At 44.6% G+C, this 26809-nt stretch overlaps 1 protein-coding gene across 2 annotated transcripts in view; it reads right to left on the minus strand.

Moving 5' to 3' along the window:
- The window catches only part of CLHC1 (clathrin heavy chain linker domain containing 1), a 183562-nt gene that overhangs the window by 36051 nt on the left and 120702 nt on the right, over positions 1-26809 (minus strand). For both annotated transcript variants that reach the window (XM_029593450.1, XM_029593451.1), the window contains one exon: positions 14034-14236. In XM_029593450.1, coding sequence (XP_029449310.1) covers positions 14034-14236 — 203 coding nt within the window. The remainder of the gene's footprint in view (positions 1-14033; positions 14237-26809) is intronic.

Consider the following 26809-nt stretch of genomic DNA (forward strand, 5'->3'; position numbering starts at 1 on the left):
ACCAGGGACTGCAGAATTTTGCAATACTTGAACTGCTTTTAAGGAAGTAACAGGCAGTCCCACAAACAGGGAGTTACAGTATCAACAGTACACAGTATGAATGCTTGGACCACAATCTGAAAATATTCAACTACAATACATATTTTAAATGTCTCAGTAATCTAAGTTTAAAATATCAGGATTTTAAAACATGTTAAATATTCTTAAAAGTCAGGATCAAATATAAAACCAAGATTACTTACTGAGTCTGTAAATGGAACCATGGTTCCCAATATAGAGAGCATACTTATGTTATGTTTAGCCAGAAAATCAGGTTCTCGTATAAAGCAAATTGCTTCAGTTTTATGTTAATTCAGAATCAAATGATTTCCTTTCATCCAATCATTAATTAGTTGGACACTCACTGTTATGTGATTATGAGCAGCTCTAAAATCACCATTTACTACAAAAAACAACTGTCAATCATCAGCATATATTCTAAATTTAATTCCCTGCTTATTCAAAACAGAGCAGAGAGGTCTTAAATACATGTTAAATATTGCTGCCACTAACACAGTCTTAGGGAACGCCACAAGGAATATTAAACCAATCAGACTGACTCCCATCAAAATATACTCGCTGTTTTCTTGTCTGTAAATAAGAGATGAACCAAGCAAAGACAGCCACTCCAATCCTCAAATATTTTAACCTTTCCAGCAATATATTATGGGAAATCGTGTCAAAGCTATGGCCAGAAATAAAGCAATTACTGCCTCCCCTCTGTCAAAAGCCTGAAGCAAAAAGTCTAAAACACAACAGAGAAGAGTCTCTATAATATGTTGTGATCTAAATCCACATTGATATTGATGCAGTATCTGATTGACTGAGAGAAAGTCAGAAAGCTCTGAATAGACCACTTTTTCTAGTAATTTATCCAAGGTCAATAAATTTGATATGGGGCGATAACTTGAGGGCAAGTCCAATGGTAAGTTACCCCCTTTAAAAACAGGTCAGATGGTTGCCTGTTTCAATAATAAGGGGACAACACTTTCTGTTAGAGATAAGTTAACCAGTCATGCTAGAATTCCAATAAATTCCTCTTTTAAGATATACATAACTGAGAAAGGACAAGATCAAGAGAGCAAAATGAATTCTTTACTAGGGGTGTGCATTCATTTCTAACGTATTGGTAATCCGCAACATATAGGGCCATATTCGTTGTATTCGTGGGGAAGCGAAATGTATCGCGATTCCCCATGAATACAATGAATCTTCGCCGAATTATTCGGCTGTCTAAAGGAGCGAATTTAAACAAACCCCCCACCCTCCTGACCCCCCCAAGACTTACCAAAACTCCCTGGTGGTCCAGCAGGGGGTCCGGGAGCCATCTCCTGCACTCACGCCCTCGGCTGCCGGTATTCCAAATGGCGCCGATACCCTTTGACCTTACTATGTCACAGGGGCTACCGGTGCCATTGGTCAGCCCCTGTCACATGGTAGGAGCAATGGACGGCCGGCGCCATTTTGAATACCGGCAACCGAGGGTGCCTTCTCTAGAGAACTTACCCTTTGATGTCACTTGGCATACCTTGCCCAAATGGTCTTCCATATGAGATTGTGCCCAAAGTGGGATATCTGGTGCCAATCTTGCATGCAAGGTCATTTTGGTCACACTCCTTCCAACTTCAAGCATTTACCACTCTTACTCCTGTTTTAAAGCACTTTTCTGCATCAGTGCAGATTTTTCTGTTTAGCTCATGTTTTAGTACGCTTTTTTCATTTAATCTGTTGCACTGGTGGACCCTTGGACCGAGGGGTAGTTGATGTTACCTGTGGGAAGGAGCCCCACAAGTCCCTACTGTCAGTAGGCGAGGATAAAGAGGAGTAGAGACCCCACTGGAACTTCACCACTACCAGCCCATGTTCCTCTTAGGTTAAGCCCTCGGATGCTGGGGCCAGCTGGACTTACGTGGGGTCTCTATAGCAATGGAAGTCCTGGAGAAGGAGGGGTGCTGGAGAGTAGGCCAAGTTCTGGAATTTGACATCCCGCCGTTGGTTTGAATATCAGAGAGTTGAAGAGATCCATATTGGGATACGGCATGAACAAAGAATTTTGAGGAACATTGGAGGAAAGTTGGATATACTTTTACCGGGACATGGTTTTCTACAAAGAACGGTGTGGTAACACCCGTCTGTTGTAGTTTTGTTTTACAGAGTATATTCCCCTGAGGAAAGATGGACTGTCTGAAACATGTACGTGTTGGGACTTTAACAACGAATTTACAATCAAACAGAAGGGTTAAGGTATCCACTCTTTAACTAAACAATGTCGTGTGAGATGATAGATAAAAAGAAGATAATACTTCATATAAACATCGTAATAAGAAGTAGAGAACAACAATACATACCTAAAGGATGTCATATAACACAATGGGGACTTTAATATTGTAAGAAAAGAAAAAATATTTTTTTTAAATTTCACATAAGGAGGAAGTTGGAAGTTAATGATTATAAATGCATTCAAGGTGCAGGGCTGCCTACACGAGTATATGAAACTTTCAACCTAATTCAACAAACATTTTCTGTGAATTTAAAAAGTTTTTTCATAAAGAACATATTGTGTATCATCAGAAGTGAGAAAGAGTTCTTCACATACCACAGACGTGTAGGCTTTAAAATATATTAATTTTAAAAAATTAATTGCAACATATTTAAATTATAAGTAATAGTCAAAAAGTTGAAATAAAAATACGATTAGTGCACAGTGATTGAACAGAATTATTCCCCGGTTTGATTAATATATAAATTATAGATCACTGTAAGGTGGTGTTGATATTTGCAAGTTCTGGAACAGGCAGCTAAGTACGACAGCAGGTCCCAGGCAAGGGACAAGGCAGGCAGCGTATCTCGTGGTCGGGTTCCAGGCAAGGGTCGAAGCAGGCGGCGTATCTCGTGGTTGGGTTCCAGGCAAGGGTCGAGTGTCGAGGCAGGCAGCGTATCTCGTGGTCGGGCTCCAGGCAAGGGTCGAAGCAGGTAGTGTATCTCGTAGTCAGTTTCCAGGAAAGGGTCGAGGCAGGCGGTGTATCTTGTAGTTGGATTACAGGCAAGGTTCGAGGCAGGCGGTGTATTTCGTGGTCAGGTTCCAGGCAGGGGTCTAGGCAGACGGCATATCTCGTGGTCAATATCCAGTATGAAGTCAAAGCCAAGGAGATCCAAAGAACAAGGGAGAAGGCAAGGAACTCAGGAAGCAACATGCAGGATGCAAAGAACGAAGAGACCTGTTGCCAAGGCAAAGGCTGGAAGCAGGCTCCAGCCTTAAGTAGTCCTCCAGCAGTGTTTTCATCCGGGTGGGCCACAGGCATTTTCCCACTGCGGGCCCTTTAAATGAGGGAGAGAGGCATGCGCACGCGCCTAGGAGGACACCGGAAGCAGAAGGGACTCGACCGAGTTGGCGGCATTCCAGCCACAAAGGAGGGGGCTCCGCAACATCGGGCTGGCAGCCCGGGGCCACGAAGTCAGCAGCATCGGGCGGCCGGCTCAGAGCTGGAAGGAGTGTGGTGGTAGAGGCAGCAACTCCCTGCCGCTGCCAGGAGGCCTGGGGCTAGCCCGACCGCTTGGGTGCGTCATTGGGTGAGTGAGGCTGGCCATGAGAACTTGCGGCCAGCGAGTGTAACAGTACCCCCTTCTCTAAGCCCCCCTCCTGAGGGTTTTGGCTTTCCTGGGGTGAGAGGCGTGAAATTGTCTGATCAAGTTCTTATCCAATATGTTGGAGACCGGCTCTCAGGTGTTCTCCTCTGGCCCAAATCTCCCCCAAGAGAGGAGGTACTTGTTGCGCCCATCAGTCTCAGGCAGCTGCAACCTTTGCTGCTCACCTCCTTTCTCTGTGCTGATCCTAGTCTGGGGAGAATGGCTGCCTCCGCTTCCACACGCCGACCCTCATAGCGTGCCCGGGACGGCGTCGGCGCTCCCAGCAGCCATCTTACATTCAGGGTTTCCTAGGGCAAGCGCGCGCGCCTGCCCCCTTCTTGAGCGCGTTATGGCAGGAACCTCAGGGGCATCCCCACCGCATGAAGTCATTCGCTTACCATACTTAAGCTCAGCTGACTTCTTGCACTATGAGTTAGCAAGGATTCCGGTCCTGCTATTTCTGCCACACTGAGACTTTGTCTCGCTAACCTACTGGATGACCTAAATACCCACTCCTCGGGGGCCTTGCCACACTCAGGGCTATCTGCTCCTCAGAGAACCATTACTCTTTGCTTCTCTGTTCCAGTGAATTCCTGCATCGTCCTCGTACGACCCTTGCTGTTCTTGTTCGGACCTCCTCGGTACCTGACCCACCATCTATTTCCTCAGTACTTGCGTGAGTACAGTATCTACTCATTTACCTTTGTGGCACAGATCCCCAGGTTACCTCGCCTGCGGTCCACTACCGGATCCCTCCAGCCTTATGCAGCTTTCCATCGGCTTCCGGCCTACCCCGCACTGCGGTCACTACTTGAGTGCCAGCACAAGCTATGCCTAGAGAAGGTAATCATCGGACTACTCCACGCTGAGGATTCTACTCGGACCGACCAGCTGCAGGTCACCCTCTCAGATACGGACTCTATTGATCTGCTCCTCAGATCCTCAACAGCTGTATAATAAAGTTATTTCCTCTGTTGTCCATTACTGCTGAGACCTTGCCTGTTGTGTTAAGGGCCCACAGGGCTCCTCCCTGTGGGTGGAGTCTTCACTCGCCACAACCCAAGGGTCTACTCCTAGTTCAAGGCACACTGAACGTAACAGTACTCCTATCTTCATCCACGTCTTCTCACATCTAGCACTTCCCTCACCTGGCGGATATGAAGGAGATCTGAGCCAGAGGCTGTCTGCTGATCTGGATCATTGAAGACTGTCCGGAAGAGGTCCAAGAAGCTCTGAAGATCCCGTAAGATGGGATCAGACTGCTCCCACAAAGGAGAGGCCCAAGCTATGGCCTTGCCATCCAAGAGGGAGAGGATGTATGTGGCCTTAGTGGCATCATCTGGAAACAGTGCAGATTGAAGGCAGAATGCAGAGTTGCTTACCTGTAACAGGTGTTCTCACAGGACAGCAGGATGTTAGTCCTCACATGTGGGTGACATTATCAGGATAGAGCCCAATCACGGAACACTTTTGTTAAAGTTTCTAGAACTTTGACTGGCACCACTGAGCATGCCCAGCAAGGCACCAACCCTGCATCCAGCAGGGGTCCCCTTCAGTCTCGTTTGTAGTAAAGTGTGAGTGAAAAATAAAATAATAAAACGTAAGCGAACCCAATTCCGTGGGGTGGTGGGCGGGTTTCGTGAGGTCTAACATCCTGCTGTCCTGTGGGTACACCTGTTACAGGTAAGTAACTCTGCTTTCTCACAGGACAAGCAGGATGGTAGTCCTCACATGTGGGTGATTAGCAAGCTACAGGATGCTCAAGTATAATGAAGCCAAAACATCTAACGACGTGCAACAGGCACAACAACTGTGGTAGTTTTGGGTAGTTGGGCAGCCTGATCATCTTCCCGGGTCGCAGGAAGGAAGTTGAGTTTTTAAAGAGGAAACAGGTTTCGTAGGACCAACTGGCCGAAGATGGAATCCTGTCTATCAGCCTTGTCTAGGCAGTAATGAGATGAAAAAGTATGGAGAGCGCTCCATGTGGCAGTTTTGCAGATGTCAACCAGAGGTACAGAATGGAGGTGTGCTACTGACATTGCCATTGCCCTTACAGAGTGTGCTTTCACTCGGTCTTGGAGAGGAATTCCTGCTTGGTGATAGCAAAAAGAAATGCAGTCTGCTATCCAGGTGGATAGAATTTGCCTACCGGAGCACCTAATTTCATTTTATCGAAGGAGACAAATAGTTGGGTGGACTTCCTATGTGGTGAAGTGCGATCCAGATAAAAGGCAAGAGCGCATTTACAGTCCAAGGAGTGAAGAGCTCGTTCTGCCGGTTGAGATTGAGGTCTTGGAAGAAAGGTAGAAAGAGTTATAGATTGATTGATATGAAACTCCAAAACTACTTTTGGCAGAAATTTAGGGTGGGTACAGAGTACTACGCGGTCATGAATGAACCTAGTATAAAGTAGGTATTTTACTAGTGCGAGTAACTCACTGCTTCTGCAGGCAGATGTTATGGCTATGAGAAAGAGTATCTTCCAAGTGAGATGGCAAAGCTCACAGGAATGAAAGGGTTCAAAGGGAGGTTTCATAAGACATGCTAGAACTACGTTAACGTCCCATGTAGGGCCTGGAGGGCGTAGTGGAGGTTTAAGTTGCAACAGACCTCTCATGAAGCGAGTAACCAGTGTTTGTGTTGATATCGTGGTATTGTTGATACCTTTGTGGTAAGCAGCAATAGCACTAATGTGTACATGAATGGAGGAAGACTAGTCCTGATTCTGAGAGATGCAGAGGTAATCCAGAAATTTGTGTATGGGACAGGAAAAAGGGTCTATTTCCTTTATTGCGCACCATGCTGAAAATCTTTTCCATTTTGCGTGATACGATCTTCTGGTAGAAGGCTTTCATGAAGCTACGAGGACTTGGGATACACTGAAAGATTTAAAGATTGCAGAATTAACTTTTCAACATCCAAGCTGTCGGGGACAGTGAATGGAGGTTAGGATGCCGTAGTAGACCGTTGTTCTGCGTTACTAGCATTGGGTCCGTGCCCAGGCGAATGGGTGGTTGGACTGGTAGGTCTCGAAGGATAGGAAACAAAGTTGATGAGGCCAGTGAGGGGGCTATGAGAATCATTGTGCCCCTGTCCTGCCATAACTTCACGAGAGTCTTGCTGATGAGTGGAAGTGGACGGTAAACATAAAGGTGACCCATGGACCATGAGTGGGCGAAGGCATCGTGTGGGGGTGCATTGTGGTTGTGGTGTAGAGAGTAGAAGTTGTCCACTTTGCGATTGTACATAGACGCAAAGAGGTCTATGTGTGGATAACCCCACTGGTGAAATATGCATTCTGCTACTGTGGGATTCAGGGACCATTCGTGGGGATGAAAAGTTCGACTGAGGTTGTTCGCCATCACATTGTCCACGCCCATCAGATAGGTCGCTCTTAGAAGCATGGAATGGGAGAGAATCCAGGCCCAGATCTGCGCCACCTCTTGGCATAGTAGATAAGAGCCTGTGCTCCCTTGTTTTTTCAGAATCCACATTGCTACCTGATTGTCCGTTTGGATCAGGATTACTTTGTTTGAAAGACAATCCTGAAAGGCGACGCGGGCATATCGAATTGCCCGGAGTTCGAGAAAATTTATCTGATGCTTTGACTCTGCTTTGGTCCAAATACCCTGGGTTTGGAGGTTGTTGATATGAGCTCCCCAACCTAGAGTAGATGCATCTGTGGTCAATATGATTTGGGATTGGGGAGGTTGAAAAGGTAGTCCTATAAGGAGACTGGACTGCTGTATCCACCAATCCAGGGAGAGCCAAAGCTGGTTGGTGACGTGGACAATGTGAGAGATCTTTTGACTTGACTGGGACTACTGGGATATTCTCATGGCCAGGCGAGCCATGGGGGTTACATGAACTGTGGACGCCATGTGACCCAGTAAGGTCAAGAGATGACAAGCCGCAATGGTCTGGCAAGATTGAACTGATCTTGCTATGATGGATAATGAGCATGCTTTGCTCTGTGGGAGAAACGCTTTTGCCTGGATAGTGTCGAGATCTGCTCCTATGAATGATATTGTTTGAGATGGAGTCAGATTTGACTTGGGGTAGTTGATAAGAAACCCCAGTGATTGAAGGAGGCTGATTGTGTAACGAGTGACCGAAATGCTCCCTTTTGAGTCTGAGCCCTGAAAGCCAATCGTCCAGGTATGGATAGATGTGGACATTGCTTTGTCTTAAATGGGCTGCTACAACTGCCAGGCATTTTGTGAATCCCCGTGGGGCTGATGCAAGCCCGAATGGTAGTACACAGTATTGAAAATGGAGTTGACCTACTATGAATCTGAGGTATTTGTGATGACGAGGATATATCGCGATGTGTGCATAAGTCTCCTGCAGGTCTAGAGAGCAGAGCCAATCTTTCTTTTGAATCAGCGGAAGCATGGTGCCCAAGGTTACCATTCTGAACTTTTCTTTTTTGAGATATTTGTTTAGGGCATGTAAGTCCAAGATTGGACGAATGCCTCCTGATTTTTTCGGGATCAGAAAGTAACAAGAGAAGAAACCTTGACCCCACTGTTGTCTAGGTACTGGTTCTACAGCATTTGATTGCAGAAGGGTCACGAGTTCCGCTTCGAGGAGTGGGGAGTGAATGCTTGTGAGTGGATGAGATAACCCATTCGGTGGTACAGTGAGGAAGTTGAGATGGTATCCTTGGGTTATTATAGCTAATACCCACTGATCTGTTGTGATGGTGTGCCATAAACTGGAAAAGAGGCACAAGCAGCCTCCCACTGGAATGACATGGGACGGAAGAGATTGGCTGTTGCTCTCTAGAAGAGAGTCAAAAACCGGAAGCTGGGCCTGTCTGTGGGGCTGGTTGGGTTTTTGGTGTTCTAGTCTGATGAGTCTGCCCTCTTTGTGGAGTTTAGATTGTCGAGAACAAGACTGAGGTGGATAGTACCTTCTCGGTTTATATGTGATCTGTCTAGGATCTCGTCTGAAAGATCTTTTCGTGGTGGATGGATAATCCGCAGGAAGAGCAGACAACTGACGCAGGATGTCGTGGTGGTCTTTTAATTGTGCAACTGTTTCTTGGACTTTTGTTCCAAATCAGTTGTCACCAGTACATGAGAGGTCTGCTAGTCGATCTTGGACCTCTTGTCATAAGTCAGAGGACTTAAGCCATGCCCAACGCCGTGCACTTATATCTGCTGCGGAAACCCTGGAGGCGGTGTCGAAGTTGTCATACACCGCTCTTATCTCATGCTTGCCAGCATCTAGACTCTTGAGGAGGATGTTGTTAAGTCCTTCCTGATATTCATCAGGTAGAGATTCATAATATTCTTGCACCCTCTTCCAGAGGTTTCTGGAGTATTGAGTAATAAATAATTGATATGCTGCAATGCATGCTATAAGCATTGAGCCATGGAAGACTCTTCGTCTGAAGGGGTCTAATGATTTTTGTTCCTTACCTGGAAGTGCTGAGGAATGAGGTCTGGATTTTTTAGATTTCTTCTGGGCCGACTCTACAACTACAGACTGGTGGGGTAGTTGTGTTTTCTGGAAACCGAGGGCTGATTGTACAAGATATATGGCATCAGCTTTCCTATTCACAGGAGGAACTGAGCCAGGATGTTCCCAGTTATGGTGTAGTAAGTCCATCAGCACTTCATGAACAGGAATTGCCATGACCTCCTTGGGTGCAACTACAAATTGTAGCACTTCAAGCATTTTATGCCTGGCATCCTCTTCTGTTTGCAAATTAAAAGGAATTGTCTCAGACATTTCCTTTATAAAATTTGCAAATGTCAAGTCCTCAGGTGCAGAACATCGACGTTCATCTGGGGGTGAAGGTTCTGAAGGAAGATCACTTGAGTCATCAGAGTCTGTGGTTTCAACCCCCCATGGATTATAGGGTTGGTCACCAGCATCTCCAGGACCTTGAGGTTGATGTAGAGGTTGAAATCCAGCCGGATCCAGAGGAGGAACCAATGGAAATCGAGGTGGCATCGATGGAGGCACCGAGGATGGTGAAGGCATCAATGGCATCGGTGTTTTTGAAGGACGGTGAAATGGTGCGGAACCCGATGGGCCTGGCGTCGGTTCAGGCATCGGTCGATTCGATTCCTCATCCGAGGATAATGGCATTTGCATCGGTGTCGGTGGATTTTTAGGAGCCAATGGCACGGTTGGAAGTGGTGTCGAAGGAAGAGCACTGATTAACGAGTCCAATCTGTCCAAAAGAGGAGCCAGCATCATCAGCATGGGATCGGGCATCGGCATGGGGGCCGGTGCCAATGGAGACTGGAATGATCGTAAAGCTTGAAGCACCGCTTCTTGGACAATCCTGTCCAATTCCGCCTGAGAAGCTGGCATGGGAGGCACAACAATCGGGGTGGAGGCTCTGAAGGCATAGCCAGAGACTCTGCCTGAGGTGGTGGAGTCCCGGATCCCAGCACCGATATCGGTGTGGAATGCCTCGGTGCCCCAAGTCCAGAAAGGGATGTGGCCTTGTCTCCTCGGGGTTTTTTGGTTGGTGGCTCCGTCGATGTCAATGGCTTTCCGGTTCCAACATCGGAGGAGACACTTCGTCGATGACGGTGTCGATGCTTCTCTTGATGATCGGTCTGCTCTTTTTCTGGCATTAAGGAAGAGGATGTCGATGCTTTGGACCGGGAAGATCAAGGCGAAGTGACATCACCGGTAGATTTTTGCCATTTAGGCTTCGGTGGCAACGGAGTCTTCGAGGATAGAGGATTTTGACTCAATGTCGGTTTTGTTGAAGTCGATGGAGATACCTTAAAAAGGAGTTCCATCTTCTCCAAGCGGGCCCTGTGGCCTTTTGGAGTCATTTGTGTTAAGCTTGTATACTGTTGCACGTCATGAGCGGGTCCTAGGCACAGAACACACACGTTATGTGGGTCTGTTATGGACATGGTTCTTGGGCACTCGGGGCACTTGTGGAACCTGGTGGCCATGATGTTTGAAAAAGAAAAACGGTCACGCGGTTGGTGACCGTCGGATACCGTTGAGGAAAACTTCCAAGAACCGACCGGAAAATGGGAATAAACTTACCGGCATCGTCGGTGGTCGATGGGGGACCCCCGGATAAGGAAAATGTTTTCTAATTTTAAGTTTGAGCTCCATGAGGAAAATTTGTGAGGTAAACTCACAGAGCTCCAGAGTCCGTGAGGCTACTGCTGCACGGAAAACAAGAGACTGAAGGGGGAGCCCTGCTGGATGCAGGGTTGTTGCCATGCTGGGCATGCTCAGTGGTGCCAGTCAAAGTTCTAGAAACTTTGACAAAAGTGTTCCGTGATTGGGCTCCATCCTGATGATGTCACCACATGTGAGGACTACCATCCTGCTTGTCCTGTGAGAAATGCATGTTACACTGATTCAGAAAGCCCCGACAGAGTTGGGGCTCCATGGAATAGCGAGGAGTTGCTGGGAGCAGTATGACGGGGCACGCAGGGACTGTATAGCCCAGTGCAGGTGGAATTGGTGAGCCTGCCAAGACCATGGAGTCTAAATAAGCACTAAGGCAGTCCATGGAAACCGCTAGCGCTTCTAGGACCTTCTGTTGCTCCAGAATCTTCTGGGACAAGATCGGAATGGCCTGTAGGGCGGAAGCCTCCACCGGGTCCATGGTCTTGGCAACCTGTTGTGCTGGTGGACCCTTGGACCGAGGGGGAGTTGACGCTACCTGTGGGAAGAAGCCCCACAGATCCCCACTGTTGGTAGGCGAGGCTGAGGAGGAGCAGAGACCCCGCTGGAGCTTCATCACTACCAGCCCACATTCCCCTTAGGTTGAGCCCCCGGGTGCTGAGGCCGGCAGGACTTATGTGGGGTCTCTGTAGTGATGGAAGTCCTGGAGAAGGAGAGGAGCTGGAGAGTAGGCCAAGTTCTGGAACAGGCTGCTGAGTTTGTCAGCAGGTCCCAGGCAAGGGTCAAGGAAGGCAGTGTATCTCGTGGCCAGGTTCCAGGTAAGGGTCGAGTCAGGCAGCATATCTCGTGGTCGGGTTCCAGGCAAGGGTTGAGGCAGGCGGCGTATCTCATGCTCGGGTTCCAGGCAGGGGTCGAGACAGAAGGCATATCTCATGGTCAATATTCGGTCCAAAGTCAAAGCCAAGGCGATCCAAGGAACAAGGAGAAGGCAAGAAACTCAGGAAGCAACATGCAGGACGCAAGGAGCAAAGAGACCTGTTGCCAAGACGAAGGCTGGAAGCAGGCTCCAGCCTGGAAAATTGGGCATCCAAATGGCAGATGAAATTTAATGTGGATAAGTGCAAGGTGATGCATATAGGGAAAAATAACCCATGCTATAATTACACAATGTTGGGTTCCATATTAGGTGCTACAACCCAAGAAAGAGATCTAGGTGTCATAGTGGATAACACATTGAAATCGTCGGTACAGTGTGCTGCGGCAGTCAAAAAAGCAAACAGAATGTTGGGAATTATTAGAAAAGGAATGGTGAATAAAACGGAAAATGTCATAATGCCTCTGTATCGCTCCATGGTGAGACCGCACCTTGAATACTGTGTACAACTCTGGTCGCCACATCTCAAAAAAGATATAATTGCAATGGAGAAGGTACAGAGAAGGGCTACCAAAATGATAAGGGGAATGGAACAACTCCCCTATGAGGAAAGTCTAAAGAGGTTAGGACTTTTCAGCTTGGAGAAGAGACTGAGGGGGGATATGATAGAAGTGTTTAAAATCATGAGAGGTCTAGAACAGGTAGATGTGACTCGGTTATTTAATCTTTCGGATAGTAGAAAGACTAGGGGGCACTCCATGAAGTTAGCATGGGGCACATTTAAAACTAATCGGAGAAAGTTCTTTTTTACTCAACGCACAATTAAACTCTGGAATTTGTTGCCAGAGAATGTGGTTAGTGCAGTTAGTATAGCTGTGTTTAAAAAAGGATTGGATAAGTTCTTGGAGGAGAAGTCCATTACCTGCTATTAATTTCACTTAAAGAATAGCCACTGCCATTAGCAATGGTTACATGGAATAGACTTAGCTTTTGGGTACTTGCCAGGTTCTTATGGCCTGGATTGGCCACTGTTGGAAACAGGATGCTGGGCTTGATGGACCCTTGGTCTGACCCAGTATGGCATTTTCTTAAGTAGTTCTCCAGCATTGATGTCATTTGGGAGAGCTGCGGACCCTTTAAATGAGGGGAGAGGGGCGCATGCTCACCTACTAGGAGGACGCCAGAAGCAGGAGGGACTCGGTTGAGTCGACTGTGTTCCAGCCGTGAAGAATGGGGCTCTACGGCGATGGGCTGGCAGCCTGGGGTTGCAGAGTCAGCGGCGTCGGGTGGCCAGCTCAGAGCCGGAAGTAGTGCAGTGGTAGCGGATGCAACTCTCCGCTGCTGCCAGGAGCCCCGGGGCTGGCCCGACTGCTCGGATGCGTCATCTGGTGAGTGAGGCCGGCCACGAGAACCTGAGGCCAGCGAGTGTAACATAGTGCACTTTTTAAATTCCTGTTTGATTTGCATCCCATTAGCTTACTGCATCTCACTGGGATCCCTGGTTTTAATACGTACATTAAGTAAAATCTGTGTTAAAATTTAACTCCAATTTTAGAATGGGTTTTATTACATCAACCCCATAGTCTGGGAGATCTGTTTCAACATTCCCTACTCTTATAATTTCATGCTGCCATTTTTAAAAACAGGAAAAATCTATTGGTTTCACATTCTTCATGGTTTGTTTTGAATAACAGCTAATAGCTATTTGTATTCTAATTTTCAATTAATAAACTAAGAAAAAATCAGTTCTAATCCACAGATAACCTTATGCTTATGTTTTGATTATTGTGTGCAGTTCTGGCCACTTCATTTCAAGAAAAACATAGCAGACATAGAAAAGGTACAGAGAAGGGCAACAAAAATGATAAAGAGGATGGAAAAGCTCCCTTATGGAGAGAGGAAAAACAGATTAGGGCTCTTTAGCTTGGAAAAGAAACAGGGGATATGACTGAAATTTATAAAATCATGAGTGGGGTAGAATGGGTAAGTAGGGAATGGCTATTTACCCTTTCAAACAATAGTAGGACTAGGAGACACTCCATGAAACCAACTGACAGATTTAAAACAAATTGTAGGAAATAATTTTTCGCTCTGCCCACAACCAAGCTATGTAATCTGTTGCCAGAGGACACGGTCAAGCCAATTAACATAGTGGGGTTCAAAAGAAAGTTGGACAGGTTCCTAAAGAAAAAGTCCATCAACAGTTATTAGCCAGGTAGACATGGGAAAGCCAGCGCTGATCCCTGGGAGTGGGATATAAGAAATGGATCAACCATTGGGGATCTGCTGGGTACATGTGTCCGAAACTAGTGGCCACTGCTGGAAACAGATTGCTGGCATTTCTTATGTTCTTAAACCTGTAGATAGTTACCTAAAGAAAATTGTTTACTCAAGTTTATATACTCCATTACGCCACAAACTTGGCCTTGTAAACACATACAGAGGCCAGCCTTCCTATGAACAGCACAATGCATGTAGATAATCTGAGCCAAAGCCAGGCATTTGGCCCTGTTGTAAGGTTCTTTCTCTCCATACTCTAATATCACATCTCCAAGTGCCTCAGAAAAGGTCAACCTAAAAGAAACAAAGTTGATAAAGCATGTTTTAATTCTGAACATTTACTGTAGTGGCAATATTCAAACATTTTGGGGAAATCTTCATGCAGCCTACACAACTCAGCTGCAAAGTCCACAGGTATTTTTTACCTGTGGTCTTTGCACTCATATTCAAAGTAAAAGTATGCCTGTGTTTGAAAACTGCCCGCCTTAGGACCTGCTTCCTTAGTCATTGTGTTTTCTTTCATTTTTTTGTTGTTCCTTCATTTTTAAGAAACTAGGCGGCCAATTTCAAACCCTGCAGGCTGACAGAGCTTCCCTTTGAAAATCTGGTGGCAGACAGGTATTTCAGGGAGTCTTTACCTCTTGGACTTTTCAAGTGCACAGTATGTGGGGCAAAGCAGGCACAGAAATCTCTTTGAAAATTGCCTCCTATTCACTGAGGGCCCAATCCAGGCAGAACTTCTGGTTTGCGCAGAAAGCATTATACATGCAAAGGCCTTGAATTAAATAAGCTGTTGAACTAATTCTGGACTTGCATTTAAGAATTCAAATGTGGTCTGAAATTTGGTATGGCTAGGGATACACGAAAAGTTACTGTGTTCATGAAGTTGTATAAAATACTTAGAAAACGAACTCATTAACTAGTTGTGATAATGACCAAAATATACTGAAAACATCTTTCTTATAAGGAGTCTCGCAAGAAAAGAAAACAATTCGAATAACCTTCCATCCAAATGTTTTTCCACCCGTGTCTTCCCTGCTCTCAGGATTAACAAAAAAAAGTAAAACATGCTCAGACTAAAGGCTTTATTCAATAAAGATGTTTTCCTAAAGGCACAGAATGGGGAAAGACTGTTTTGAATAAGGTCTTCAGAGGCTGATATTCAAAAAAGGCTATATGCTAAATTTAGGCATCTTAAGATTGCTGAAAATAGGAACCTAACTTTAGGTCTCTAAAACTGAGGTTCCTGAATTTACGCCTGCTATTCCCTCACCCAGAGCCAATGTACGGCAATTAAATATCTAAGTTGAACCTTCAGCCTTGTGCAGTCCCCTCCCCTTACCTTCTGGTGGCACTTCCAGTATCCTTCTTTGGCAGCAGTGGCACTGGCACAGAATCCCCCTTGCCTCACCTCTGCCCAGTATCTCTTCTCCCCCAAAACAGCATCGTCCTCTCTCTCGCCCTTCCACTCCCAGCCAGGCCTATCAGCATTACATCAATCATTGCCCTCTTTCCACAGTGATAGCATCCTTTCTCTCTCTACCACACTTTCCTCTTTTTCTCTCTCTCTAGCGCTCCACATGCTCAGTACCTGCTCTCTACACCCTGCCACCTGCTAGCCCCTTCTATCTCCTTCTACCCCTACCCCTTCAGTACACTTTCTCCCTCTAACCCACCCACCATTCCCTTCTAACCCACCCACTTTCTCCCTCTAACCCACCTACCATTCCATTCTCCATGCCATCAATTCCATCTTTTTCACCATACCCCACTTACCCAGTACTCTCTCGCCACACCCACACTTAGCATTCATTCCCTTCTCTTTCTCCCTTCCAAACATGGCAGCTCCAGGCCTCCTTATGCTTTTGACTGCTAAAATAATGGAATTTGACAGCAGCTCTGGGGGCCTCCTGCATTCTTCAGCAGCTAATGGGATGGTCTCCGACACTAGCCCCAGGGGCCTGCTCTTGCCTTCACTAAACTGGTGGGATGAATTCTTCCAATGACCCAATGCCAGCACTGCAAGCATTTTTCAAACTTTCAGGCCAGCTCATTCAACATCCAGATTGATGATCTTGTGATGATCTTGTAGTTGGTGCCATGTATCACATGCACACATACTATAAAATATGCATCTCTTTACACTGCAACATATGCATGTATGTATGCTTATGTACAAATGCATACAATGCAATGAAAGTGAGTATTTCAATGCATTAAATGAACGTACTTTTCCTATTTTAAAAATATACATGCATATATTGTATGTGTGAAAATAAAGTAGACTTACTTGTGTAAATCAGGATTTATGTGTGTACGTTGATATATTTTAAAACATATGTTTAAGTGAAATTACCATTTTTACCAATTATACCACCAGTTTACCCAGTCCTTCTCCAGGTCATCGAGACTCTCCTGGTTCATCTGCTTGAACTCTCCTCAGTTCATCCAGACCTCCTACCCAGCTAATTGTACACAATAAACTCGTTTGATATGAATTACACAAGATAATTAGCAGGTATAAATTAACACAAATAATTTGGCAAATCTATGTGTATGTATTTTAAAATAGCAATTTAATAGGGTTATTCATCAAAATGCGCTATGGTATTAATGCATGCAATAACATGTTTATGCACGTGTTAACGCCATAACGTATGCGATAATCGTATTATCGCATGGCGCGAATGCACATTTTTAGAAGGGGCGGAATTGGGCAGGATTCATTAAAATGAGGGGCAATATCACACCATGCACGGTTTTAAGGCTGGAAATAACTACACCTTTTTTTCCTGGTGTTAAGCTGTACGATATGCCTGAAACGGCCGTAATACAATTTGCGATAAAGATTGCAAATTGCATTTTGGACATTTCTGGGCTTGGGAGGGGGAGAGTGGAGTGGAGTGCATTGGAGTAGAGAGAGAGAGAGAGCCTCTGGGGAGGCTTTCACAGTATTTAACTATTTATATGACTACAGAATGGCCAGCTAATAGCTCGAGATGAGGTGTTGGTGGTAGTTTAGGTTTTAGGGGCCAGTATTATGAACTGCACAGTACACCTCAGTGAAGAATTGACATCATTCAGAGTGAGGACATTTTCACAAAGATGATTCTTCTACAATGTTCTCTCACCCTAGCTTGATGGACTACAAGGTAGTGGCCCTCCTTTAGACATATAAATGGTTAACTACTATAAAGGCCTTAGAAATAGTCTCTCTCACTCTCTCTCTCAAAATAGTAATAGCCTCTCTGGGCACTTTGCGAGATGTGAAATAGAAGTATCACAGGGTGTGAAAGGTTTACCGCACCACGTGATACTACCTATACGAAGCACTATGTTACCGCACGGTGCGGTAATTCTAAAAATTACTCTAAATACGCCCCTTTCTCTTACCGTGGGCATTATCCATGCAATATTATAGCATTTTGATGAATCTAGGGGTAAGATGGAAATTTTCAAACCAGCGCGCGTGTGCACATTGACACGTGCGCCAGCGTGCACACAGGAACGCAGCCATTTTATATCATGCGTGCATGTTATAAAATAGCCTAGGACTGTGAACATGAGTGCCCAATTTTGCATAGATGCGCATATCCAGCTTGTACCACGTAAGTCAGGGGATTTAAAAAGGGGTGCGTACCCATTGCCAGTTTCACCGTTTCATTCACCAGTTCGCTCAGTTAAGAGCTAGGTCCTCCAAATCCCCATGGTTTAATAGCCTACATTCTCCCCAGTTACCCTAGATCCTTAAAACCTCTCATGGACAGCTAGTTTTTTATTTTGGTTTTTTAACTTACAGCTCCTCCATAGCAGAAGTAAACTTAATGGCACTTGACACTGGGCATGTGTCTAGGCACATTAAGTATTTGCGTGCACATCTCTATTGTAAAGAAAAACCGTATAAGGTGGATAATTCACTAGAGATTGAAGCTCACTGATTGCATGCTGAAGTTACCACCACCAAAAATACAACCTTCCAAGGGGGTAGCCAAGATGGGGTCCTAAGCTGGCAGCTGTAAAAAGGAGTGCTGAAGTTACATGTTCCTTGGCTATTTCAATATTTATTGTCTAAAATGGTGAGGAAAACAAAGGCTAGGGTTACTTAAACTTTGGAGTCCCTGACACACTAGTCCACAGCTATTAAAAATTTCTTCAGGCCCTGACCCACTGAGCATAACACCGCTGAGGCAATGGCACCGGAAGAGGAGAGTCAGTGTCACTAGCATTAGTTAGCCTACATGGTCCTGAACAGCCACTGCTACCCAAAGCTTTTCTTAAGCTTTCTACAGCCAGAGCTTCACTGCTATGGCAGAGACAGCAGTGAGTGGAATCGGAGGGGATCCTGCTGCAGATTTGCTGCAGTTGCAAGACCACTATTTGGAGAGAGATTCAGCACAATCTATTAAACTAACAGCAAAGCAAATACATACAGAGGTTGTTCATTGAGTGGAATCTACTGCATTGAATTCACAGAAAGACAATTTCTCTGTTTTGCAAGGTATTTCTTACTTTGACATTCCAAAGGAGGTTACTCCTTCATTTTCAAGTCCTATAACTACTAGGGATCTGCATTCATTTGAAACAAAAATGAAAAAATGCGACGAAAGAGCCCATTTTTATATTGTTCCAAACAAACCAAATTTCTTTTCTGAAACTGAAAATTTGTGAAGTTTTTGTCTTTGGGAAATAGTGCAAATTATTGACAAATAGGACACACTACCACCAAAATAGGCCTCTGCAGAACCATTTCAACAGCAATACATTAAAACGGTGCCATCTGATTGAGAAGAAGGTGCCACAGTGGCATTACAGTGATGTGTTCTTCGGGCAGACAATGCCATTTTTAGTCTCCAGAAGAAGAAAGAAGATAGCCTAAGCCCAGGCCTAGGCCTCAGCAATGGGACCTGGACACACCGGGTTTTGGGGATGGGACCTGGGCCTTGGCCAGGCTCCAGTGTCAGACCTGAGCTTAGGCCCAAGCCTGAGCCTCAGCAATGGGACCTGGACAGGCTTCGGTGATGGATCACAGGCCTTAGTTGGGCCCTGGTGTTGGACTTGGACTTAGGCCTGGGCCTCATCGACAGGACCTGGGACCCAGCATCAGGCCTAGGCTCAAGCCCAAGTTTGGGCTTGGACCTTGGCCCAGGGCCCAGCATTAAACCTAGGTCCCAGCCTGTTTTTTGTTTTACAATGAAGTTAATGGGGCCTTACACTAAATTTTCAAAAGGGAAACTTTGATAAAATGAGGAAAATAGTTATAAAAAACTGAAAGGTGCAGCTGGAAAGGTTAAGAGTGTACAACAGGTATGGGCATTGTTTAAAATACCATCTTAGAAGCACAGCCCAGACGTATTCCACGCATTAAGAAAGGTGAAAGGAAGGCCAAACGATTACTGGCATGGTTAAAAGATGAGGTGAAAGAGGCTATTTTAGCCAAAATAACTTACTTCAAAAATTGGAAGAAGGATCCATCTGAAGAAAAGAGGAAAAAGCATAAGCATTGTCAAGTTAAATGTAAAACATTGATAAGACAAGTTAAGAGAGAATTTGAAATGACATTGGCTGTAGAGGCAAAACCTTATAATAAAAACTTTTCAAAATATATCAGAAGAATTAGTTGGTGGGGCCGTTAGATGACTGAGGAGTTAAAGGGGCACTTAGGGAACATAAAGCCATCGTGGAAAGACTAAATTAATTCTTTACTTCTGTGTTTACTAATGAGTATACTGGGGAGATACCAGTTCCAGAGACAGATTAGCTGAACTAAATCTTGGTGAACCTGGAAGATGTAGTAGGCCAGATTGACAAACTGAAGAGTAGCAAATCACCTGGATTGCTTGGTATACATCGCAGGGTTCTGAAGGAACTCAAAATTTCAGACCTATTTGTAAAAATATGTAACCTATCATTAAAATTGTCCATTGTACCTGAAGACTAATCAGTGTAATCCTGATATTTAAACCATCGTAATCCTGATATTTAAAAAGGACTTCAGGAGTGATCAGGGAAACTATAAACCAGTGAGCCTGACTTCAGTACCAACAAATATAGTGGAAACTATTCTAAAGAACAAAATTACATGAACATATACATAGACATGGTTTAATGGGACACAGCCATCATGGATTTGCCCAAGGGACGTCTTGCCTCACAAATCTGCTACATTATTTTGAAAGGGTTAATAAACATGTGGATAAAGTTGAACTAGTGGATGTAGTGTATTTGGATTTTCAGAAGGCGTTTGACAAAGTCCCTAATGAGAGGCTTCTAAGAAAACTAAAAAGTCATGGGATAGGAAGCGATGTCCTTTCATGGATTGCAGACTGGTTAAAAGACAGGAAACATAAAGTAGGATTAAATGGTCAATTTTCTCAGTGGAAAAAGTTAAACAGTGATGCACCTCAGGGATCTGAACTTGAACTGGTGCTTTTCAATATATTTATAAAATCTGGAAAGGCATACGACGAGTGAGGTGATCAAATTTGCAGATGACATTAAATTATTTACAATAGTTAAATCACAAGCAGATTGTGATAAATTGCAGGAGGACCTTGTGAGACTGGAAGATTGGATGTTCAAATGGCAGATGAAATATAATGTGGACAAGTGCAAGGTGATGAATATAGGGAAAAATAACCATTGCTGTGGTTAAACAATGTTAGGCTCCATATTAGGAGTTACCACCCAGGAAAAAGATCTAGGCATCATAGTGGATAATACTTTAAAATCGTCAGCTCAGTGTGCTGCAGCAGTCAAAAAAGCAAACAGAATGTTAGGAATTATTAGGAAGGGAATGGTGAATAAAACGGAAAATGTCATAATGCCTCTGTATCGCTCCATGGTGAGACTGCACCTTGAATACTGTGTGCAATTCTGGTCGTCGCATCTCAGAAAAGAAACAGTTGCACTGAGGAAGGTACAGAGAAGGGCGACCAAATTGATAAGGAGGATGGAACGGCTCCCCTATGAGGAAAGGCTAAAGAGGTTAGGGCTGTTCAGCTTGGAGAAGAGAAGGCTGAGGGGGAATATGATAGAGGTCTTTAAAATCTTGAGAGGTCTAGAACAGGTAACTGTGAATCAGTTATTTACTCTTTCGAATAATAGAAGAACTAGGGCACACTCAATGAAGTTAGCAAGTAGCACATTTAAAACTAATCATAGAAAATTCTTTTTCACTCAATGCACAATTAAGATCTGGAATTTGTTGCCATGCTGGGTCAGACCAAGGGTCCATCAAGCCCAGCATCCTGTTTCCAACAAAGACCAAACCAGGCCAAAAGAACCTGGCAATTACCCAAACACCAAGAAGATCCCATGCTACTGATACAATTAATAGCAGTGGTTATTCCCTAAGTAAACTCGATTAATAGCAGTTAATGGACTTCTCCTCCAAGAACTTATCCAAACCTTTTTTGAACCCAGCTACACACTAACTGCACTAACCACATTCTCTGGCAACAACTTCCAGAGTGAAAAAGAATGTTCTCCAATTAGTCTTAAATGTGCTACTTGCTAACTTTATGGAATGCCCCTAGTCATTCTATTATCCGAAAGTGTAAATAACCGATTCACATCTACTTGTTCAAGACCTCTATCAGATCCCCCCCCTCAGCCATCCTTCAGTACCCTAGGATGCATACCATCTGGTCCAAGTGATTTGCTACTCTTTAGTTTGTCAATCTGGCCTACTACATCTTCCAGGTTCACAGTGATTTGGTTCAGTTCGTATGACTAATCACTCTTGAAAACCATCTCCGGAACTGGTATCTCCCCAACATCCTCAATAGTAAACACGGAAGCAAAGAAATCATTTAGTCTTTCTGCAATGGCCTTATCTTCCCTAAGAGCCCCTTTAACCCCTCGGTCATCTAATGGTCCAACCAACTCCCTCACAGGTTTCTTGCTTCAGATATATTTTAAAAAGTGTTTATTATGAGTTTTTGCCTCTATGGCCAACTTCATTTCAAATTCTCTCTTCGCCTGTCTTATTAATGTTTTACACTTAACTTGACAATGCTTATGTTTTATCCTATTTTCTTCAGATGGATCCTTCTTCCAATTTTTGAAGGATTTTTTTTGGCTAGAATAGCCTCTTTAACCTCACCTTTTAACCATGATGGTAATCGTTTTGCCTTCCTTCCACCTCTTAATGCGTGGAATACATCTGGACTGCGCCTCTAGGATTGCATTTTTAAACAATGTCCATGCTTGCTGAACGCTTTTAACCTTTGCAGTTGCACCTTTTATTATCACATAGGGTCCTGACCGCATTCCCTCTCAGAACTTATGGAACTATAATAAGGCTAAACGGATGGCCCATGTCTCTAAATTGTTAATCAACCATGACACTTCTGTGGGGTCCAATGCCCTGATCATAATTTCTTTGGTAATGGGCTCCCCAGCCTGTTGTACTTGCATCTGTTACTACAAAGATCCAAGACGATGGTTCTAAAAAAACTCCTTTGGCAAGGTTGGCTTTGTTTGCCCACCAAGGAGATTCTGTTTGGACAAGAGTGGTAACGGAAGAAGAAAATCATAATCCTGTTGATGAGGTCAACACAAGTGGAGAGTATTCTGAAGTGGTCTCATGTGAGCCCTTGCCCAGGAAACCAGATCTATAGTTGTCATCATTGTCCTCATTGGTGCTTCTAATTTTAGGAAATGTCTCATTTGAGAGAAAAATTTTTCTATTCTTTACTCAGAGAGGAAGACTTTCCCTTCTAATGTATTAAACTGCGATCCTAAGAACACTATTGTCTGTGATAACTGTAGATTTCTCATTGTGTAATCGATAATCCAACCTAGTTTTTCTAAAATCTTCACCACTCCAGATGTTTTTCTGATTCTATCTGGATATGAGTTAGCCAATCATCCAGGTATGGATATACTGAAATTCTTTCATTCTCAAGGATGCTGCAACCACCACCATTACTTTGGTGAAGGCTCTAGGGACAGCTGTTAAACCAAAAGGGAACGCTTTGAACTGGTAATGTTTTCTTGTTATGCAGAAACGAAGATATTCTGATGAGACTTTTTTATTGGGATGTGGAAATATACCTCCTTGAGATCTAGTGAAGACAAGAAGTCCTCTTTCTTTACCAACCTTATGACAGAATGAAGGGTTTCAATGTACAAATGAAGTATGCACAAACTCTGGTTTACTCCATTTAAATCCAAAATTGGATGATAAGTTCCAGCCTCTTTTAATATTAGAAAATTAATTGAATAGCATCCTGTTTCGACTGTCGCTGCCTGACATCTCCACTCCGCCCTCCTTATCTCTCTGGCGACTTCTCCTGCAGTTGACAGATGTTTGGCTGCCACGGCATCTGCCTGCTGTCCTCTCTGGCATCCCCCTTCTGGCTTGGGCACTGCCTCCCATGCTGTCCAGTTGCCTTAGGGCGTGCGCGCTGTGCGGCCCTGCTTCAAGTACCTTCTTTGACGTGAACCTCAGGGGTGTCCCCCTGTAATGACGTCATGCATCCCGGATACAAATAGCCTACGCAATTGCTAGCCGTCGAGCTAGCTACTCTGCCTCCACTATTGGACTACTCTATTTGGGGTACCCGCTCCTCGGGGGCCTCTCTCTCTTTCTTTCAGGTCGCTGTCTGGAACTGATACTCGCTCCTCAAGGGCCCATGTTCCTGGACTCACTACCTGGACTTCTCTTCTGCCTGGAAGACACCGCTGCCTATACCATCAGTGAGTTACCATCTACTTCTCTCAGAGCTGTTCCCTGGAACCAGGTACTCGCGCCTCGAGGGCCTGCCTTTACTTCAGCTCCTGTGCTCCATACCGAGAGACTGCTGTGTGAGTACTATACCAACAAGGCTCTGTTCCTGAACCCTGCATATAATGCTTGTACTCACGATCTCAGTTTCTCTCCACTACAGCACAGCCATTGTGGGATCGCTGTTCCAGAGCCTGAGGGACTACAAGCCCAGCTGGGCTACATTCCTACTCACTACCACCACCTCTGGTGGCTCCTCAATACTGTTTAATAAAAGATCTGTGTGTGCGTATCCTAAAGTTGAGCCTGACCTGTGACCCCTCACGGGACTTCCCCTGTGGGCATGGTCAACAGCCACAGAGTCCAGGGGGTCCTTACAAACAATAACAGATCCTTGCATTTGCTCTCAATAAGGAACTGGGCAAATCACAAAGAGTTGTATGAGTTTGTCTAGTGTAATCTGTATTGCCATCTTCTTTAAAGGATTTGTGCAAGAAGATTCCACCAATCTGTTTTTCACTTGACATACTAGCTTGAAAGCATCTAGATTATGACTAAGACTCATTGGTCTGTAGTAATATGGATCCACTCTTTGAAATAGGATTGTACACGACCTCCTATTGTTTGAATCAAAGAGTGGATCTGTTGCATATCACTGCTGGCCACTAGCAGAGAATAAGTATCAAGCCACAATCTTCTTGCTCTCCAAAAGGACTGTATCTTTCCCCTCATTCTGTATTGTTGAGAAGACATTTGTCAGTCTTCTATAGATACAAAATTATATTTGAAGTTTATAAGGTCTAAGAACTTGTCTCCCTCTCTCTTCTGTTAATTATTGGGAATGGGAGTCTCCCATGGATTTTATTAATATTTCCAGCTCCTCACCAAATAGCATTTGCCCCTTGAAAGGTAGATTGCAGAGGTGAATCTTTGACCACAAATCTGCTGCCCAATTTGTAAGTCATAGACACCTCCTTGCACCTACTGATAAGGCAACAGATCTCAAAGATAAACTTATTAGATCATACAATCCATCTGCTAGATAAGCTGAGGCTGATTCCAGTCTTGCAACTTCATCCTCTTCCGGCAGATGCTGAATCCATTGTAAAAGGGCTCTGGAAATGTAACTTATATAGTAGAGCTTAATGTAGTAAAAATTTGTCTCAAAATAAATTCCATCTTCTTATCCTGAGAGTCCCTTACAGATGTTCCCCCTTCTACAGAAATAGTTTTTTTCTTCTGGCTATAGCAGAGACCATAAGTCTAGTTTTAGAATTTGAAATAAATGCTCCTGAAACTCTAAAGGGAGCAGATATAATTTTGAGAAATATTTTAAGCCCTTTAATCCAGAATATGGGGTTTCCCACACTGTCATTATCAGTTTTTCAAGCTCTGAATGAAGGGAAAAGGAGGAGGGATGTTTCCTCAACCCTTTTATTATGGGGTCCCAATTTGTTTATATTTATTGTCTGATAATCTTAATGCTGAAATTACTTGCGTGATTAAGGCAGATATTTCTTCTCTATGGAACAAGCAAATTATTGAGTCTTCCTCACCCTCGGAAAATAATTCCCCCTTCCTCTGGGGATTCATAATAATTTTCTCTTAAGAATTCAGCATAATTGCCCTATATTTTGCCCACTTTGTTTTTATTGGTGAAAGTATGGGCACATCCTCAGGGTGGAGCTGTCTGCTCACAAATGATTCCTCAAGCAGACTTTCTGGCTGTTAAAACCTGTCAAGATTGTTGCATAAAATGAAGAAAATAGGGTAAGAGACTGCAAGATTGGACATCTAATAAATATCTCATCTAAAACGTCCTCTCTAGAATTTAAATCCTCTTTGTACTCCGAGGTCACCTTGAACTGAATTCAAGATGGCGGCCACAGCCGTTTCAACTATCGTTTCTGTTCCCTTACTCAGGACTCTCTAAAACCAGCATTGACGCTTTTGTTCTTGGGTAGGATTTATTAGCTCCTTTTTTTTTTTTTTTTAACTTACTCACATAGGATCTCATTTCAGAATTTTTTTCTAATCATATGCACACAGTATAGCTGGGTTCACTGCCACATGTGCCACAATGACGGGACTTCTCTAACATGGGTTTTTAATATAAAAATGTGTTCTCCTTTAGTGCATTTAGGTTTGGAGGTTTATTTCTCACAAATTTCGGATTGCCGGTACTGGTTCAGAATGCCTTACGTTAACAGAGGCTTCGAAGGCTATCTTTGCCCCTTTTTTTCTTTTAAAGACTCCTTTCAGGGAGTAATGGCTAGGCAAGGTAGCTTGCAAAATGAACAGGCACCACACTCTAAGTTGCCACTATAATGGAAAGCTCAATTAGAAGTACTTCCTCTAAACCAGAGGTATTTTCTCTCTTTGCTCTACCAAAACCTCTGCGAGGAAGAGAGCATTAACTAGGTTGGCTCGCTTCAGCAACCCTCAGGTTGGAGCAGGGCCACTGTCTTTCAATCAATTATTCCTTTTAATTTAAGAGTTAAGGTCCAAAATAAAAAACTGAAAACAAAAAATTCTGTTATACCACCAGAATGTCTACTTATCAGCTGGAGGCAGAAAATATTGGATCACTAGGTTCCGCAGACAACTTGTAAAAATCACTGTTTCCTTGTCTTTCTGCTGTACCAGTCCAGAACATTGGGGTTTAGTCCCACTCCCAGCTGATGGAGGCAGAATTTGATTTAAGAAAATCTATCACTTCTACTTGTCAAATGGAATTCTGCCTCCATCAGCTGGGAGCGGGATGAAATCCCACGGGCGGATTTTCAAAGCCCTGCTCGTGTAAATCCGGGCGGATTTACGCGAGCAGGGCCTTGTGCGCCGGCGTGCCTATTTTCCATAGGCCGCCGGTGCGCGCAGAACCCCGGGACTCGCGTAAGTCCCGGGGTTTCTGAAAAGGGGCGTGTCGGGGGCGTCGCCGAGTGACGCCGCGTTTGGGGGCGTGGCACGGCATTTGGGGGGCGGGCCCGGGGCATGGCGCCGGCCCGGGGGCGTGGCTGCGCGCTCCGGAACCGCCCCCAGGTCGGGTCTCGGTGCGCCAGCAGGCCGCTGGCGCGCGTGGATTTACGTCTCCCTCCAGGAGGCGTAAATCTGTGGATAAAGGTAAGGGGGGGGTTTAG

This window comes from Rhinatrema bivittatum, chromosome 3 (assembly GCF_901001135.1).
Source record: "Rhinatrema bivittatum chromosome 3, aRhiBiv1.1, whole genome shotgun sequence".
Taxonomy (NCBI): domain Eukaryota; kingdom Metazoa; phylum Chordata; class Amphibia; order Gymnophiona; family Rhinatrematidae; genus Rhinatrema; species Rhinatrema bivittatum.